Raw genomic sequence first — 17,726 nt, 5'->3', positions numbered from 1 at the left:
TCTCAATTTTAAAAGATAAAATTCTATTAACTCATACCCAAATAATGTTGTTGACTCATCCTATACTTGTATTTGTGGCCAAAGCATAAATCTGAGGGAAAAAAAACAACCCAAACTTGTATCTCAAACAGACCGTTTAAAAATGCTTGCTATTTCCTGATAACAGATGAGCGGTCTACTCGCATTAATATTTTTAATGACAGGTATACGCCCACACCATTCTGTTGTTGGGGTACGCCCACACCAATCCATCACAGAAAAGCTGCTTTTTAACTTTTTTTTTTTTTTAAATTGGAAGGAAAACTATTTCACTCATAATGTAATTAATTATATATATTTAATAGAAATCTGGAAACACTGGACAGTTACTTTACAAGTCAACTTTGGGCAAAAATAGCGGCTTTAAACTGTATAAGTGATCAATGCACTATAATAGCAGATCATTTAATGCTTAAAAAAATTGATAATATTGACAAGATATTTGGCTACAGGAGTGCCATTTCTTACCTATCTCTACAGCTTCCATCCAAAATGACATCACCACACACTGGAGGAGTTACTGGCTAGCTACAAGTGGCTAGCTTAGCTGATGAACTAGGCTACATCGGTCACAGCATGACCAGAAAGACACATCGATGAACCATCAAACGGTGGTCAAACGAGTTGGACCGTTGTTCATGCCCAAAGTCGATTGTTAAAGCAAATTTCCTGCAATTCTACACATTTTGCCATTGATTATGATGTGCTATATACTATCTGACGTGTTCTGGCTGGGGGACCTCAACCAAAACATTTTTATTTGTTTATTTTAACCTCTCTTGGGTAGGGGGCAGTATTTTCACGTCCAGATGCCCAAAGTAAACTGCCTGTTACTCAGGCCCAGAAGCTATGCATATAGGATATGCAAATAACTGGTAGATTTGGATAGACAATACTCTAAAGTTTATAAAACTGTTAAAATTATGTCTGTGAGTATAACAGAACTGATTTGGCAGGCAAAACCCCGAGGACAAACCATCCCAAAAAAACAAATGTTCAGCCTACCACTGGTTTCAATGGCTGTCACTTTTATTATAAGGCGAAATCCCATATTGCAGTTCCTAGGGCTTCCACTAGATGTCAACAGTCTTTAGAAAGAGTTTCATGCTGGTTTTTGGAAAAATGAGACAGACATTGTAGTTTTTCTAGGTGGCTCCCATTTTGAATGTAGTGTTTCCAAGCGCGTGGAAGGTAGCGCGTTCTTTGGTATTTTTCTCCGGTAAAGACGATAATGATTCTCCGTTTTAAATGTTATCATTTATTTACATATTAGGGTACCTAAGGTTTGATTATAAACGTTGTTTGACTTGTTTGTAAAAGTTTATTAGTAACATTTGGGATTCATTTTGTATGCATTTTGATGGAGGGAAACTGGGTGGATTATGGACTGAAGCGTGCCAGCTAAACTGAGTTTTTATGGATATAAAGAAGGACATTATCGAACAAAAGGACCATTTGTGATGTATCTGGGACCTTTTGGCGTGCCAACAGAAGAAGATCAAAGGTAAGGCATTTATTATATCGCTATTTCTGACTTTCGTGGTGCACCTGCCTTGTTGAAATGTGTTTTTCATGCTTTTGTATGCGGGGCGCTGTCCTCAGATAATCGCATGGTGTGCTTTCGCCATAAAGCCCTTTTGAAATCTGACACAGAGGCTGGATTAACAAGAAGTTAAACTTAATTTTGATGTATTACACTTGTGATTTTATGAAAGTTAAATATTTATAATTCTGCAATTTCACCGGATGTTGGCCAGGTGGGACGGTAGCGCCCATAATAAGTTACAGAAATTATTAGGGGGGGGCACATGTCCCCCCATCCCTGGTGTCAATTTTGCCTATGATAGAACACTCACCTCACATGACTGGAGACATTGTATGAGTTTGGGGTCAGGATGCCATCTCATCATTCCTGTGCAGACGATGTCCTGTAATGTAACATTGATTGAGACGTTGTAATTAGTCATCAGTATCAACATCAAGCTCTATAGATCTAAACCGATTTCAGTTAAACTAGGCTTACAGGAAATAGTATGTCTGTACACAGGACTTTCTTTTTGGTGATACAAAATGTCAATGACTACACTTGATAAAGATCTCTAACTTTAAATCCAGCTCCAACTTTACACTACCTCCCACCAAACCAAAAACATTTTGTGAACAAGACCATATTTGGTGTTATGAAGTGATCTAGCCGAAATGGCACTGTCATCTTGAGTTCTCATAATGGTCTGTGGCATTTTCTTTCTACCTTAATTGGAACGACAGCGTACTAATCATATTGATTGACTGACAAAGACTGTAGGAGTAACAGGATACTCCTTTGTGTCCCAAAAGTTGTCTGGTTAAGGGATACAGTCATAATGCCTTGGATCAAGATGACGTGCCAGTAATACAGCTCAAGTTATCAAAATCAGTTCCAAACTGTTTGGAAGGCAGTTAGGTCTGCTGGCTCAGTGAAGGGCCACCCAATAGAGCAGGGGTACTCAACTCTTACCCTGTGAGGTCCGGAGCCTGCTGGTTTTCTGTTCTACCTGATAATTAATTGTACACACCTGGTGTCCCAGGTCTAAATCAGTCCCTGATTTAGAACAATGAAAAAATGCAGCAGAACAGCTTCGAGGTCCAGAGTTGAGTTTGAGGGCAATACAGGGTCAAATGATAGGGCTGTTTACCCTAGCGTTCATGTCAAAGCGATCCTTTGAGATGATATTGGGCAGGTTGCCCTTCTTAAGAAAACAACAGTATATTTCACTCTGACACATCATTGAAATTCCTAGACATTCCGCCATGATGATTGCGTGTTCCAGAGATTCTTGATGAAAGGCGCCTATTTATAATAGTATAACCCCTGATGTCACATATCACTTTTTTTGGTCCATCCGATTCTTTATACCATCATAACTTGCCATCTGTATGTCAATCTTGCAGAAATCACAATAAACATTTGATCATTACAGAGTTCACAGTAAGGCTAACAGTGCCCTAACTTAGCAGGAAAGAAGCAGGAAGCTTGCAATTGGTTCTTTATATTGAATAATATTAATACACAGAGTAAAATAAGCTGCAAATGTAGCTTTTTTTGCAGGAAAAGCTCAATTTAAAGTATAGATAACCACATGTTTTAGTCATTTACTCATCCAAATGAATCATTTGAGCAAGCCTCAGACCTGTTTGTGAAGCTCTAAGGATAAACAAGGGGGATATCAGCCAATGCTAATAACATTCAGTAAATAACGAAGCATCACAACGTTTGCATCAGTCAAACACCTTACCTGAACCCTGCCTGGCAGCATCCAGTGCTTGACGTTGTCTGCTGTGGTGCCACTGGCTAAAACCACTGGGTCATGCAGGGCCGCACTGCATGTTGGGTAGCAAACTGCACCTGCAGTGACACAAAGTAAGCCTTCCTTCTACCCTGATTTGCATCTGTTGAATTTATTCATGTGCAAATAAAAAAAAGTTGAGACTAGTCATCTGTGGTTCAACAGCTTGGCAGTTCGGCTTGCAAAGTGTTTTACCACCTGCTACCTGCTATGGCTATGTTCTATTTTCCAATGCCTTCTGGGATGCTACAGAACGCTCCACAATTCATAATATCTAAACAATTAAGAATACTTATGTCTGGGTAAAAATATACATGTATATATATATTTTTAAGGTATAGTATAACATGATCATGAGATGTTAAAACACGTTCTGTTACATCGTAGAAGCTTCATGACCAAACAAATACCAACAGAATGGATGCAATGCATTGTCTTTAAAATAATACTGACAGTCTATTGATTACTACAGTACAAAACACTGCTGTGCATTACTACATTAAAGTACTACTCTAAGTGTAATGAGGAGTGTCCTCAAGCTGGAGAAGTTGAGAAGGAGACTTACCAACATTGAAACTCTCGTCACAGGCAAAGTGAACCTGATTGACATCAGGCGGAGGTGGGCAGGCTCCAGCTAACCTTGTACACATGGTGAACTCCTCTGTCCACCTGCCATCTTTAGTGCAGCGAATCGTGTGCTGTCAGGAGAGATAAAAACTGAATGAATAAGATAGTACTTTATTGATGGGATGGGATGATGTTCAAGCTCAGAAAGTGGACCTAGATCGCATCTTTTGTTTACGTTTTCTGAGGCGTGGGGACACAGGAGGGTACAGAGGCTGTTGTAGTGCCTGCCATTGGTGCAGGTGTACATGCCCTCAAAGACAGCAGGCAGAGATGGACAGGGAACGGGTTCACAGCCCCCCTCCTCCCACTGGCCCCCCTCTACACACTCCACCTTCAGAAACCTCCTCCTAACACACACACAACACACATGCAGACACACATACGCACGCACGCACACACACACACAGACACACACACACAAAATTCTGTTGTTTCAAATTTAATTTAAAACATCTCAAAAGTAATAATAAACAAGATAATTTAAAACAATTTTTATAGTGCTTTTAGCTTTTAACACGTTGCATTAATAAGGTGCTTAAGATTTTCACGTATCTTAAAAGTGAGTTGAAAAACTCATAAAGAAGTCCAGGTGCAAAAATTCTGTTCTCATATTAGTTTGTACATGCAGTTAGTCCTGTAGAACATGCTGAGCAGTCTTAGAAGGTCCAGCTAGATTCAAGAACATTGTCTTTGACAGCCAACATTGCCCAATAGTCAAGGGATAATGCTGACTCCAGCAAAGGGCGGAAATAAACTCGCACCAGCGGTTTACTAATGGGAAACTATCTCATTAGAAACACGTGAATTACATCGATAATGAGGTGAAGTTACCCAATTAATTCAACTGGAAAACAATAATGAGGCAAGTAACCATTGGTATGGAATTTATTGGAGGTTTATGTTGCTATGCTTAGAAACCGTACACAGGTATGGATCTAAAAATACATTTAAATGTATGAATTGTGCTATTTAAACTCAGGGTCCGTGGGGGAAATATGGGATGCATTCATTGTTCCTTGTTACATAAAATATAAGCTATTAACACTGTTCTATAACATGTTTATGGAGCAAAAGAAAAGTGATACATAACACATTACTCACTTTCTTGACTTTGTGTTTAGGCTGGCCGTAACATAGTAACCTGGGTTACATTTGTAACGGCATACAGTACCCACATCGTGTCCGGTACCATTGCACTGGGGTACTAGGAGCTTGGCGTTAGGTACTGTAGGAGGCTCTGGACACTCTATCTTACAGTAGGCTTCAGGGAAGGACCATAGACCATCATCTAGGCACACCAACCTATCACTGTCCCCTGCAAAACAAATAAAGGCACACAATCGATTCAAACCTCACACAGAATTGTATATAATTTAATGATAATGATGAGTTGAGGTTCGTTATTTCAACTCTTAATGAATCTGACATCTGGAATCAGTCCCTTTGTTCAATTGCTAAGAGAGAAGGTGAGTTTGTGGACTATTAGTGATGTCAATATGATCTAATGTACCGTATGTGTCCATACCTTCCGGTGCATAATGCTCAATTATCTAGGGCTCCCACACAAGGTTCTGTTGGTATGTATATGTCATCATAATACTCTAAAAGTTGTGTTCACTTTATTGGTCTATAAAATGTAATGAATCTTTGACATGGTTTAAAGTTTTATAAGGTCTTTAAGCTCTGCTCTGGTGTTGCAATCATTAACAAAATCCAATACAGATGTGGGATCTTAATTTGACCTACATTTAGCAAGATAACTTTCCTGCAGTGTAGGAAATGTAAAACTTGTAGTGTATTTGAGGTTTAAAAGGCTTCTGAATTGTATAATTTCTACTTTGAAATTACACACTTGATTTTCCCTTATGAAAAATGTATCACCCCCTACAAACATTTCCATTAATTATAATCCACATTTCATTTCCTGTTGCTGCAGGATTATGTCCTGCTGTAGCAAACTAGCTCAAATTCAAATCCTACACCTGTACAGCTGTATAAGGAGGAACGGCTGAGTATTTAGTAATGCATGTCAATGGGTAAATACGAATTAGGATCAACATGTTGGGTCAGTATCGGTAATCCATCAAACAATTCAGAAAGCGCTCACTGATTGACCACAGCTTAACAAAGTACTGTCAATAACAAGCTAGGTTGTGGTATACACTGAGTATACAAAACATGAAGAACACCTACTCTTTCCATGACAGACTGATCAGGTGAATTTAGGTGAAAGCTATGATCCCTTATTGAATGTCACTTGTTAAATCCACTTCAATCAGTGTAGATGAAGGGGAGGAGACCGGTTAAAGAAGGACATGGATTGTGTATGTTTGCCATTCAGAGGGTGCATGGGCAAGACAAAATATTTAAGTGCCTTTGAACGGGGTATGCCAAGCACACCGGTTTGTGTCAAGAACTGCAACGCTGCTGAGTTTTTCATGCACAACAGTTTCCTGTGTGTATCAAGACTCAATACTAGGAAGGTGTTCCTAGTGTTTGGTATACTAAGTGTACATCTTTTGGGAGTTGCCATGTAGAACCTAGAAGCCAGGAGTAAAACCCTGTTGTAGAACCTAGAAGACAGGGGTAAACCCTGTAATAGAACCTAGATGCCAGGAGTAAAACCCTGTTGTAGAACCTAGAAGCCAGGAATAAAACCCTGTTGTAGAACCTAGAAGACAGGGGTAAAACCCTGTTGTAGAACCCAGAAGACAGGTGTAAAACCCTGTAGTAGAACCTAGAAGACAGGGGTAAAACCCTGTAGTAGAACCTAGAAGACAGGAGTAAAACCCTGTTGTAGAACCTAGAAGACAGGGGTAAACCCTGTAATAGAACCTAGATGCCAGGAGTAAAACCCTGTTGTAGAACCTAGAAGCCAGGAATAAAACCCTGTTGTAGAACCTAGAAGACAGGGGTAAAACCCTGTTGTAGAACCTAGAAGACAGGGGTAAAACCCTGTAGTAGAACCTAGAAGACAGGAGTAAAACCCTGTTGTAGAACCCAGAAGACAGGTGTAAAACCCTGTAGTAGAACCTAGAAGACAGGAGTAAAACCCTGTATTAGAACCTAGAAGACAGGAGTAAAACACTGTAGTAGAACCTAGAAGACAGGATTAAAACCCTGTAGTAGAACCTAGAAGACAGGGGTAAAACCCTGTAGTAGAACCTAGAAGACAGGAGTAAAACCCTGTAGTAGAACCTAGAAGACAGAAGTAAAACCCTGTTGTAGAACCTAGAAGACAGGAGTAAAACCCTGTAGTTGAAGCTAGAAGCCAGGGGCCCTGAGGTAAATGAAATGGCAGGCGGGCACTAAGCCAGAATGTTCTTGCCAGCATGAGTCCCACTCGGCCCTGCTGGCGAGTCCAGAGATAGAAACCCTCTCTTGTTTTCCTTATTTCCTATCCCCACCTGTCATCAACCAGCTATGGCTGCATGCTACTTTCCTATTTACACAAAGCCTAGGGCCTCCGTCCACTGGACGTGGACCAAGACCAACTGCCAAGCTGTTCAGTTCAGTCCCAGGGCCGGCTGAACAGCCTCGCCTCACAACAACCTCACAACTCCTACGCCATGATGCCACATCAGGCTAGACTCCAAGCCACTCTGTGTACAACATGAGGTAATACACTCGTGGGAAAAAGGGTTCCAAAAGGGTTCTCGGCTGTCCCCATAGGAGCACCCTTTTTGGTTATAGGTAGAACCCTTTTTGGTTTCGGGTACAACCTTTTGGGTTCCATGTAGAACCCTCTGTGGAAAGAGTGCTACATTGAACTCAGAAGGGTTTTACCAAAAAGGGTTCTTGTTCTCCGATGAGGAAAGCCGAAGAACCATTTAAGGTTTAGATAGACTGAGACCCCTCAGGTAAAAAATAAAACAGCAATGACAGCCTCATGGTCAAGTTAATTTCTCTGAGAAAATGTTAGAATGTGCCATTCATGTTGTGTACATGAGTGAATGAATATCAACTTCCCACTTCATTAAAATAATAAATGGACCTATAATTATCTGAACCTATAAACTGTTATTAAAACAAAATGTGCATGTAAATGTGTATCATTATAATTTTACCGTTGACCATACATACCCTGAAGCATGGCGGGGGGGTTGCAGGTGAAAGAGCACTGCTTGCCAAATGTTGTTCCCCAGGGGCAGCTGAAGACAGCGAAGTAGATGTGAGACTGGTCAGGGGGCCCACAGTCAATTAGCTGACAGCTCACAACATGGTCCCATGCTCCATTTAGACACTGAAGCTCCGTTTCTTGCTTTCAATGGAAGATTAAAACATTACCATTACACAGACATTATGGGATATGGCATGCTACTACAGTAATACAAATATACTGTGTACTACTGCTGCTACTTGTAATAGTTCCTCTACGATCTATATTTCGACAGTCATTTAAGGCTAGTACTATTTCATGTTACTTTCAAATGCTCTCAAATTCAATGTTGATGTGTAGGGGGATAAAGTGGAGGGGTCTTATAATGTACATTTTATATATGATTTCTATAATGCACTGTTTCTTAAAAATAGAGTGATTTCTGGAAGTTTTAGGGTTGTTCTTACCAGATGGGGTAAGACCCTAGTCTAATCCTAGTGTTGTGCGTACCTGATGGGGTAAAACCCTAGTCTAATCCTAGTGTTGTGCGTACCTGATGGGGTAAAACCCTAGTCTAATCCTAGTGTTGTGTTTACCTGATGGGGTAAAACCCTAGTCTAATCCTAGTGTTGTGCGTACCTGATGGGGTAAGACCCTAGTCTAATCCTAGTGTTGTGCGTACCTGATGGGGTAAGACCCTAGTCTAATCCTAGTGTTGTGCGTACCTGATGGGGTAAAACCCTAGTCTAATCCTAGTGTTGTGCGTACCTGATGGGGTAAGACCCTAGTCTAATCCTAGTGTTGTGCGTACCTGATGGGGTAAGACCCTAGTCTAATCCTAGTGTTGTGCGTACCTGATGGGGTAAGACCCTGGTCTAATCCTAGTGTTGTGCGTACCTGATGGGGTAAGACAGTAGGCTAATCCTAGTGTTGTGCGTACCTGATGGGGTAAAACCCTAGTCCAATCCTAGTGTTGTGTTTACCTGATGGGGTAAAACCCTAATCTAATCCTAGTGTTGTGCGTACCTGATGGGGTAAAACCCTAGTCTAATCCTAGTGTTGTGTTTACCTGATGTGGTAAGACCCTAGTCTAATTCAAGTGTTGTGTTTACCTGATGTGGTAAGACCCTAGTCTAATTCTAGTGTTGTGTGTACCTGATGTGGTAAGACCCTAGTCTAATTCTAGTGTTGTGTGTACCTGATGTGGTAAGACCCTAATCGAATCTTGGAGTTGTCCTTACCTGAAAGGGTGGATTACCCTTTCCACTGAGCACAGTGAGGATGAAACCTGGATGACAGTGGACAGTGCAGTGAGAGGTCTCAGTCCTCTCTGTCTCGGGGCTGCAGGTGACAGAGGCATGCTCCAACTGAGGAGGACTGCATGTGTCCATCTGGCAGGGCCGCCGTGAACAGCTGGGCCACCACGATCACACACACACAGAGGGAGAGAAGACACACAGAGGGAAAAGTATGAGCTGAGTAATGTTGATTATTTGAATCCTCAACAGATATGGTATCACATAGCACACTCTTTTGTGTGTGTGTGTGTGTGTGTGTGTGTGTGTGTGTGTGTGTGTGTGTGTGTGTGTGTGTGTGTGTGTGTGTGTGTGTGTGTGTGTGTGTGTGTGTGTACACAATTATGATACTCAACCCTGCACCTTAGAGGCTGCTGGCCTATATACATATACATGGAATCACTGGTCACTTTGAAAATGGAACACTAGTCACTTTAATAATGTTTACATACTGCTTTACTCATCTCATATGTACAGTATATACTGTATTCTATTCTACTATACTTTAGTCAATGCCACTCCGACATTGCTCGTCCTAATATTTATATAATTCTTAATTCCATTCTTTTACTGTTAGATTTGTGTGTATTGTTGTGAATTGTTAGATACTAGTGCACTGTTGGAGCTAGGAACACAAGCATTTCGCTACACCTGCAATAACATCAGCAAAGAAATGTGTACGTGACCAATAACATTTGAATTGTTGTGTGTTTTGTTGCGTGTATGTGGTTGTGTGTGTGTGTGTGTGTGCTATTATATGTGTTGGTATGTGTGTGTGTATACCTGACTGAGAGTGTGTGTGTACACATGTGCTTGTACATGTACGTATGGACATACATGCGTGTGCATGTATGTGTGTGTGTTCATGTGTGCATGTGGAAGCCCTATGAGACCCCACCCTCAGCGCACCCAGTGAGGGAAAATGCGCTGAAGTGACATGACGTGCGCAGAGCGACTCCCGTCACGGCAACGAAGGGCGAGGAGAAGTTGAGGATGACAGCGGTGGTCAGGAAGAAGGGTTGACTCAGGTTGTGTGTCACGTTCACCACTAGAGGATTCTGCTGACACGACAGCTCAAAGGAACCTGAGGACAGACACAGTCCCTTTTTCAATGAATCATTCCTCAATTCTTCATCATCTTCTGAAAACATATTGGACAAGAAGGTCCAAGGGGAGGGACCTTGTCCTCAACTACAGTTGAGAAGGAGCCAAGGAGATGGGATGCGAGGAATTGAGATAGAGCCCCAGACAGGAATAACACACGGATGCTTACTCAGTACACTTTTTAAACATCATATGTTCATCACCGTAACCAGCCATAACCCTAACCCTACATACTGCATATGTGAAGACATCTTGGGGCATCTTTGAATGTTAATTCAAACAGTCAGTCATCCTTTGAGGACCGGTAGTTCAAGTTCATACCCAGGGAGTGGTTTCTGCCACCAGTATCACACAGTTGGACGGTGACTGTTTTCCTGCACTGCTCTCCAGGCCAGGCTCCGTCCGAGGCCAGATAGATGATGACAGACGCGGCGACTCCAGGTTGCGTAAATCCCACCTGGGCAAACAATTAGAGTTATTATGACAACAACCAAATGAGTTCAACTGTTCAATAATCGGTTCCTGAATGTCCCCCACTTCAATGGTAATTAGATTGCATGGTAATGAAAGAATGACAACAGAAACAGGACAATACTGTGACAAACGTGGCATGACAAATTGGGAGAAAGTACAAAGATGTGCCGTGAAACATAACAAATGACCGTTGGAACATTACTTTAGAGAAGGTTATAAATAGTTTGTCAAAAGTTTGTCAAAAGTAGTGCACTATAAAGGGAAAAAGGTGCCCCAAGTATCCTCTGTGGTGGACTGGAGTACTCAACCTTTAGCCATACTGTATCTTCCTCATCGTAGTAGGTCTGAGTGTACGACTGGGCCGTGCATGGAACCCATATGTCATGTGACAGCTTCTCATTCATCTCCAGGTACTGGGGCTTGCACAGCTTTAATACAAGGGGAATCATACAGTAATTATTGAAAACTTTCGGTCACACTTTATTTGGATAGTCCCATGATATACAGATGGTTATACTATCAACAAACTATCTGTTCATAAGCAAATGCTTGCTAAGGTTACGGTTAGGTTTAGAATAAGGGTAAAGGTTAGGGTTGGGGCTAGGGTAAGGGTTAAGTTTAAAGTTAGGATAAGGGTTAGGGTTAGGGAAGGGCTAGTGGACAGTTAGTTGAAATGCTGTTGACACCGGGGAGTCCCATAGGGCGGTGCACAATTGGCCCGGCGTTGTCCGGGTTAGGGGAGGGTTTGGCCGGGGGGGATTTACTTGGCTCATCACACTCTAGCGACTCCTTGTGGAGGGTCGGGCACCTGCAAGCTGACTCGGTCGTCTGTATTTCTTCCGACACAATGGTGCAGCTGGCTTCCGGGTTAGGCGAGTGGGTGTTAAGAAGCGCGACTTGGTGGGTCATGTTTCGGAGGATGCATGACTCGATCTTCGCCTCCTGAGCACATTGCGGAGTTGCAGTGATGAGACAAGATTGTAATTGGATCACAATTGGATATCACGAAATTGAGGAGAAAAATGGGGTAAAATAAAATTATATATATAGTTATAGACAGTTATTGGACATCTACAAACCATCTACTTGGGACTATCCAAACCAAGTGTTACCAAACATTCAAAACACTCAGTACTGTCACATTTACAGAAAGATAACATCTGTATCCAGGAGGTGGGGGACAGGGCAGAGGAAAGCACTGCTACCTTGGTAAGCGAGGGCTCTCCGGTGGCTGCCAGGGCAGGGCAGCTGCTTTGGTCCTGATGGGAGGCTGCTGCGGTGGAGGCCCACTGGTCACTGTACCCATGAGGGGTGAAGTAACCACAATCCTGTATGCTGGAGCCCCTCTCAAACTCCTCACACATACCATCACCCTCAAAGACATAGCACAGGCTGGGTTCACCTAGGGGAAACAATGGGAAAGATATGTGGTGAACAATCTTGCGTCCCAAATGGCAACCTATTCCCTTCATAGTGCACTACTTTTTAAACAGGACTCAGAGGGCGCGGGTCAAACAGGACTCAGACCAAAGGAACAGTCTGCTGGGGAGATTGCATTGTATTACAATAAGTAGATGCTGTCATCAGAAAACATTCCCGGAAAGATGTGGTTCAATAAAGAGGTGTGACAATGGTTCAGACAGAGAATAAAACAGCAAAGCACTATGTAATACACCAAACATTTATAATGTGTGAATTTTAACATCAGAGGCTGGATTTGGCCCTGTTAGTTACATACAGCTGCATGGGTAGGAGAGTTTAGTCTGTTAGTTACATACAGCTGCATGGGTAGGAGAGTTTAGTCACTGACAAGGTGTTGAATTGGAATAAATAATCCAAGGAACTATGTCTCAAAAATAAACAGTCTAGACAATATGGAATCAAACCATATTATCATCATAGCAGGTTGTTTGGATATTGTGCACTGACCGTAATATACAGTACAAAAGACAACAACCCCTGTGACAATGATAAATGTGTTTTTACTTCAGTTGTTTGTCAAAGCAATATCACTTTCAGGATAATACGAGTTGATGTTCATGCTTCAGATACATTGACATCATGATCCAGTCTTGTGTTGTAGGAGTTAACTTGTCAAGCATCAGAATACCCAAACATGGAAGCAAGTATGTGCATGACTGAGTGAGAATGAGGCACTATCTTGAATGGTGCAATGATTCCATTTTATAAATTGCAATTTATAATCTGTTCTTTTGCCAAAGTTCTTTTCCTGCTAGTCATGCCTTTTATTCCCAAAGAAAATATAACACTTTCAGTCACGGCATCTCTGAACCTTCATGGAATAGATTCATTATTTCTCCCCTGACAAAACTGAGGGGGTGTTGACGTACTAGCTAAGTAAGAGATTCCCAAAATATGCATCCCAAATGGCACCCTATTCACTTTATAATCCACTGCTTAATGTTTGTATTTATTATTATGTATATAAGAATTTATCCTTGTCTTGTCCCCAAAATCATTGATGATGCTTGAGGTAATGAAACAATTTCCCAAGTTGGGATTTAAAGTAATACTCTACCCTACTCTACTCTGGTTAAAAGTAGTGCACTATGAAGGGAATAGGCTGCCATTTTGGTCGTACTCAAAATGTGTCCCTTCACTTACTTTGACAACTTGCTAAAATACAGTATGTGAGAATAAATAATGTAAATCCATTGAATTATCTTAGTTACTCTGTAACCGTTAGGCCTACTTCCTTGTGATTTATATTGTGTGTCAAATGACACATTTTCGATTAAGAAAACACGTTTCTTTAACTAAGAGCATGATGATAAAGGAAGTGTACAAAACAATCCCCCAGCATGGTGGATAAAATCATAGGCAACATCACAACTATGAGGTTGACGTTTGCTGTTGTTACTGTGCAATTTCTACTTTTAGCATGCCAAGTCTCTGAATGAATACCAGAGACAAGGCAGTGTCAGCTTGACAGCATTGTTTTGTTGTGGAAATCAAAACAAGCTAGCTGTAGTAAACTTGATAATTATATTAGATTAATGTATGCACAATGCATAGTTTGGATAAATTGAGATGGTTAAGCGCAGAATGACTACAAATGACAGTATTTTGTTTATTTAATTAACCCGTTTTAAAGTGGTAGATCAGCTTTAATGTCGCAGATAGATTATAGCTTCCATGTAATTGTCTGCATTATTTCCAATCCTCAATATATATTTTTTGTGAATATATATATATATATATTTTATATCTTATTTTATTATTTTCCCCTAACCCTACCAACCCTCCTCTAATTGGAGTAAACTAATAGACAACAACAGTTAGGCTTCTGCTTTCAGCTTATATGTAACGGATTTCCTCCTCTTCATCTGAGGAGGTGTAGCAGGGATCGGACCAAAACGTAGCGTGGTAAGTGTCCATAATGATTTATTAACAAAACAACTGAACAATCGAAAAAAACAAAAATAATGTGCATAAACGAAACAGTCCTGTGTGGTGACAAACACTGACACGGAAAACAAACACCCACCAACCAAAAGTGAAACCCAGGCTACCTAAGTATGATTCTCAATCAGAGACAACTAACGACACCTGCCTCTGATTGAGAACCATACTAGTCCGAACACAAAAACCAACATAGAAAAACAAACATAGACTGCCCACCCCAACTCACGCCCTGACCATACCAAAACAAAGAATAAAATAACAGAACTATGGTCAGAACGTGACATTATACATACCATAGGCTGTACATTTTACAGACATAATGTATTTTACAATAGTTATCTTTTGTTTGTTTTTAATCCCATCCTTCAGCTACCCTCAATCCCTCCCATCTACAGTGCCTTCGGAAAGTATTCAGGCCGTTGACTTTTTCCACATTTTGTTACGTTACAGCCTTATTCTAAAACAGATTAGATGAAAAAAATACTCAGCAATTGACACACAATACCTATAATGACAAAGTGAAAACAGGTTTATAGATTTTTTTGCAAATGTATTACAAATAAAAAACAGCTGGCCTTCCTGAGTGGTGCAGCGGTCTAAGACACTGCATCGCAGTGCTAGAGGTGTCACTACAGACCTGGGTTCGATCCCAGGCTGTATCACAACCAGCCGGCGACTCCTTGTGGCGACTCCTTGTGGCGGGTCGGGCACCTGTAGGTGGATCTTGGGTTGTCAGTTGAACGGTGTTTCCTCCGACACATTGGTGCAGCTGGCTTCCAGGTTATGCAGGCGGGTGTTAAGAAGCGCAGTTTGGCGGATCATGTTTGGGAGGACACATGACACAATCTTAGCTTCCCAACCCCATTTGGGAAGTCGCAGCGATGAGACAAGATCAAAATTGGTGGAAAAAAGGGGGTAAAATACTAAAAACAAGAATAACTTATTTACATAAGTATTTAAACCCTCTGCTATGGGACTTGAAATTGAGCTCAGGTGCATCCTGTTTCCATTGATCATCCTTGAGATGTTTCTACAACTTGATTGGAGTCCACCTGTGGTAAATTCAATTGATTGGGCATGATTTGGACAGGCACACACCTGTCTATATAAGGTCCCACAGTTGACAGTGCATGTCAAAGCAAAAACCAAGCCATGAGGTCAAAGCAGTGGTGAAAGTATTTAAGTAAAAATACTTTAAAGTACTACTTAAGTCATTTTTTGGGGTATCTGTACTTTACTTTACTATTCATATTTTTGAATATTCAACTTTTACTTCACTACATTCCTAAAGAAAATTATGTACTTTTTACTCCATACATTTTCCCTGATACCCAAAAGTACTCGTTACATTTTGAATGCTTAGCAGGACAGAATTGTTTTCCAATTCACACACTTATAAAGAGAACATCCCTTGTCATCCCTATGGTGCCTGACCTGGTGGATTCACTAAACACATGTCTTGTTTGTAAATGACGTCTGAGTCATGCCCCTGGCTATCCGTAAATTAAAAAAAAACAAGAAAATTGTGCTATCTGGTTTGCTTAAAATAAGGATTGTGAAATTATTTATACTTTTACTTTTGATACATAAGTATATTTAAAACCAAATACTTTTAGACATTTACTCAAGTTGTATTTTACTGGGTAACTTTCACTTTTACTTCAGTCATTGTCTATTAAGGTATCTTTACTTTTACTCAAGTATGAGGTTTGGGTACTTTTTCCACCACAGGGTCGAAGGAATTGTCCGTAGAGCTCCGAGACTGGATTCTGTCAAGGCACAGATCTGGGGAAAGGTACTAAAACATTTCTGCAGCATTGAAGATCCCTCAAGAACACAGTGGCCTCCATCATTCTTAAATGGAAGAAGTTTGGAACCACCAGAGCTGGCTGCCCGGCCAAACTGAGCAATCGGGGGAGAAAGGCCTTGGTCAGGGAGGTGACCAAGAACCCGATGGTCACTCTAACAGAGCTCTAGAGTTCCTCTGTGGAGATGGGAGAACCTTCCAGAAGGATACCTATCTCCGCAGCACTCCACCAATCAGGACTTCATGGTAGAGTGGCCAGGGGGAAGCCAATCCTCAGTAAAAGGCACATGACATCCCGCTTGGAGTTTGCCAAAAGGCACTTAAGACTCTCAGACCATGAGAAACAAGATTCTCTGGTCTGATGAAACCAATATTGAACTCTTTGACCTGAATGCCAAGCGTCACATCTGGAGGAAACCTGGCACCATACCAACGGTGAAGCATGGTGGTAGCAGCTTCATGCTGTGTGGATGTTTTTCAGCGGCAGGTTCACCTTCCAACAAGACAATGAGCCTAAGCACACAAACAAGACAACGCAGGAGTGGCTTCGAGACAATTCTCTGAATGTCCTTGAGTGGCCCAGCCAGAGCCAGGACTTGAACCCGATTGAACATCTCTACAGAGACCTCAAAATAGCCTATCTGACAGAGCTTGAGAGGATCTGCAGAGAAGAATGGGAGAAACTCCCCAAACACAGGGGTGCCAAGCTTGTCATATCCATGAAGACTCGAGGCTGTAACCACTGCCAAAGATGCTTCAACAAAGTGCTGAGTAAAGGGTGTTAATACTTATGTAAATATGATATATATTTTTTATTATTATTTATAAATTAGCAAAAATGTCAAAAACTGTTTTTGCTTTGTCATTATGGGGTATTGTGTGTAGATTGATGAGGGTAAAAAACAATGTAATACATTTTAGAATAAGGCTGTAACGTAACAAAATGTGGAAAAAGTCAAGGGGTCTGAATACTTTCCAAATGCACTGTATCTCTTATTACTTTTAATTTCACCTTTATTTAACCAGGTAGGCTGGTTGAGAACAAATTCTCATTTGCAACTGTGACCTAGCCAATATAAAGCAAAGCAGTTTGACACATACAACAGCACAGTGTTACACATGGAATAAACAAACATACAATCAATAATACAGTAGAAAAGTCTATAAATAGCATGTGCAAATGAGGTAAGATAAGAGGGGTAAGGCAATAAATAGGCCGTGGTGGCGAAGTAATTACAATATAGCAATTAAACACTGGAATGGTAGGGTGTGCAGAAGATGAATGTGCAAGTAGAGATACTGGGGTGCAAAGGAGCAAGATAAATAAATAAATACAGTATGGGGATAAGGTAGATTGGATGGGCTATTTACAGGTGAGCTATGTACAGGTGCAGTGATCTGTGAGCTGCTCTGACAGCTGGTGCTTAAAGCTAGTGAGGGAGGTAAGAGTCTCCAGCTTCAGAGATTTTTGCAGTTAGTTCCAGTAATTGGCAGCAGAGAACTGGAAGGAAAGGCAGCCAAAGGAAGAA

General features: G+C 41.1%; 1 protein-coding gene across 1 annotated transcript in view; it reads right to left on the bottom strand.

The window, feature by feature from the left end:
- The window catches only part of pappa2 (pappalysin 2), a 67,082-nt gene that overhangs the window by 10,357 nt on the left and 38,999 nt on the right, over window positions 1-17,726 (bottom strand). Inside the window, exons 11-21 of the mRNA XM_042308190.1 lie at window positions 12,170-12,366; window positions 11,273-11,392; window positions 10,812-10,947; window positions 10,296-10,470; window positions 9,333-9,504; window positions 8,076-8,253; window positions 5,094-5,307; window positions 4,168-4,339; window positions 3,931-4,063; window positions 3,315-3,424; window positions 1,896-1,967 (exon numbers count right to left, since the gene is read on the bottom strand). Coding sequence (XP_042164124.1) covers window positions 1,896-1,967; window positions 3,315-3,424; window positions 3,931-4,063; window positions 4,168-4,339; window positions 5,094-5,307; window positions 8,076-8,253; window positions 9,333-9,504; window positions 10,296-10,470; window positions 10,812-10,947; window positions 11,273-11,392; window positions 12,170-12,366 — 1,679 coding nt within the window. The remainder of the gene's footprint in view (window positions 1-1,895; window positions 1,968-3,314; window positions 3,425-3,930; window positions 4,064-4,167; window positions 4,340-5,093; window positions 5,308-8,075; window positions 8,254-9,332; window positions 9,505-10,295; window positions 10,471-10,811; window positions 10,948-11,272; window positions 11,393-12,169; window positions 12,367-17,726) is intronic.

This window comes from Oncorhynchus tshawytscha, linkage group LG28 (genome assembly GCF_018296145.1).
Source record: "Oncorhynchus tshawytscha isolate Ot180627B linkage group LG28, Otsh_v2.0, whole genome shotgun sequence".
Lineage (NCBI taxonomy): Eukaryota > Metazoa > Chordata > Actinopteri > Salmoniformes > Salmonidae > Oncorhynchus > Oncorhynchus tshawytscha.
Note: the sequence above shows the minus strand (reverse complement) of the source record. Positions and strands in the feature narration are given on the sequence as shown.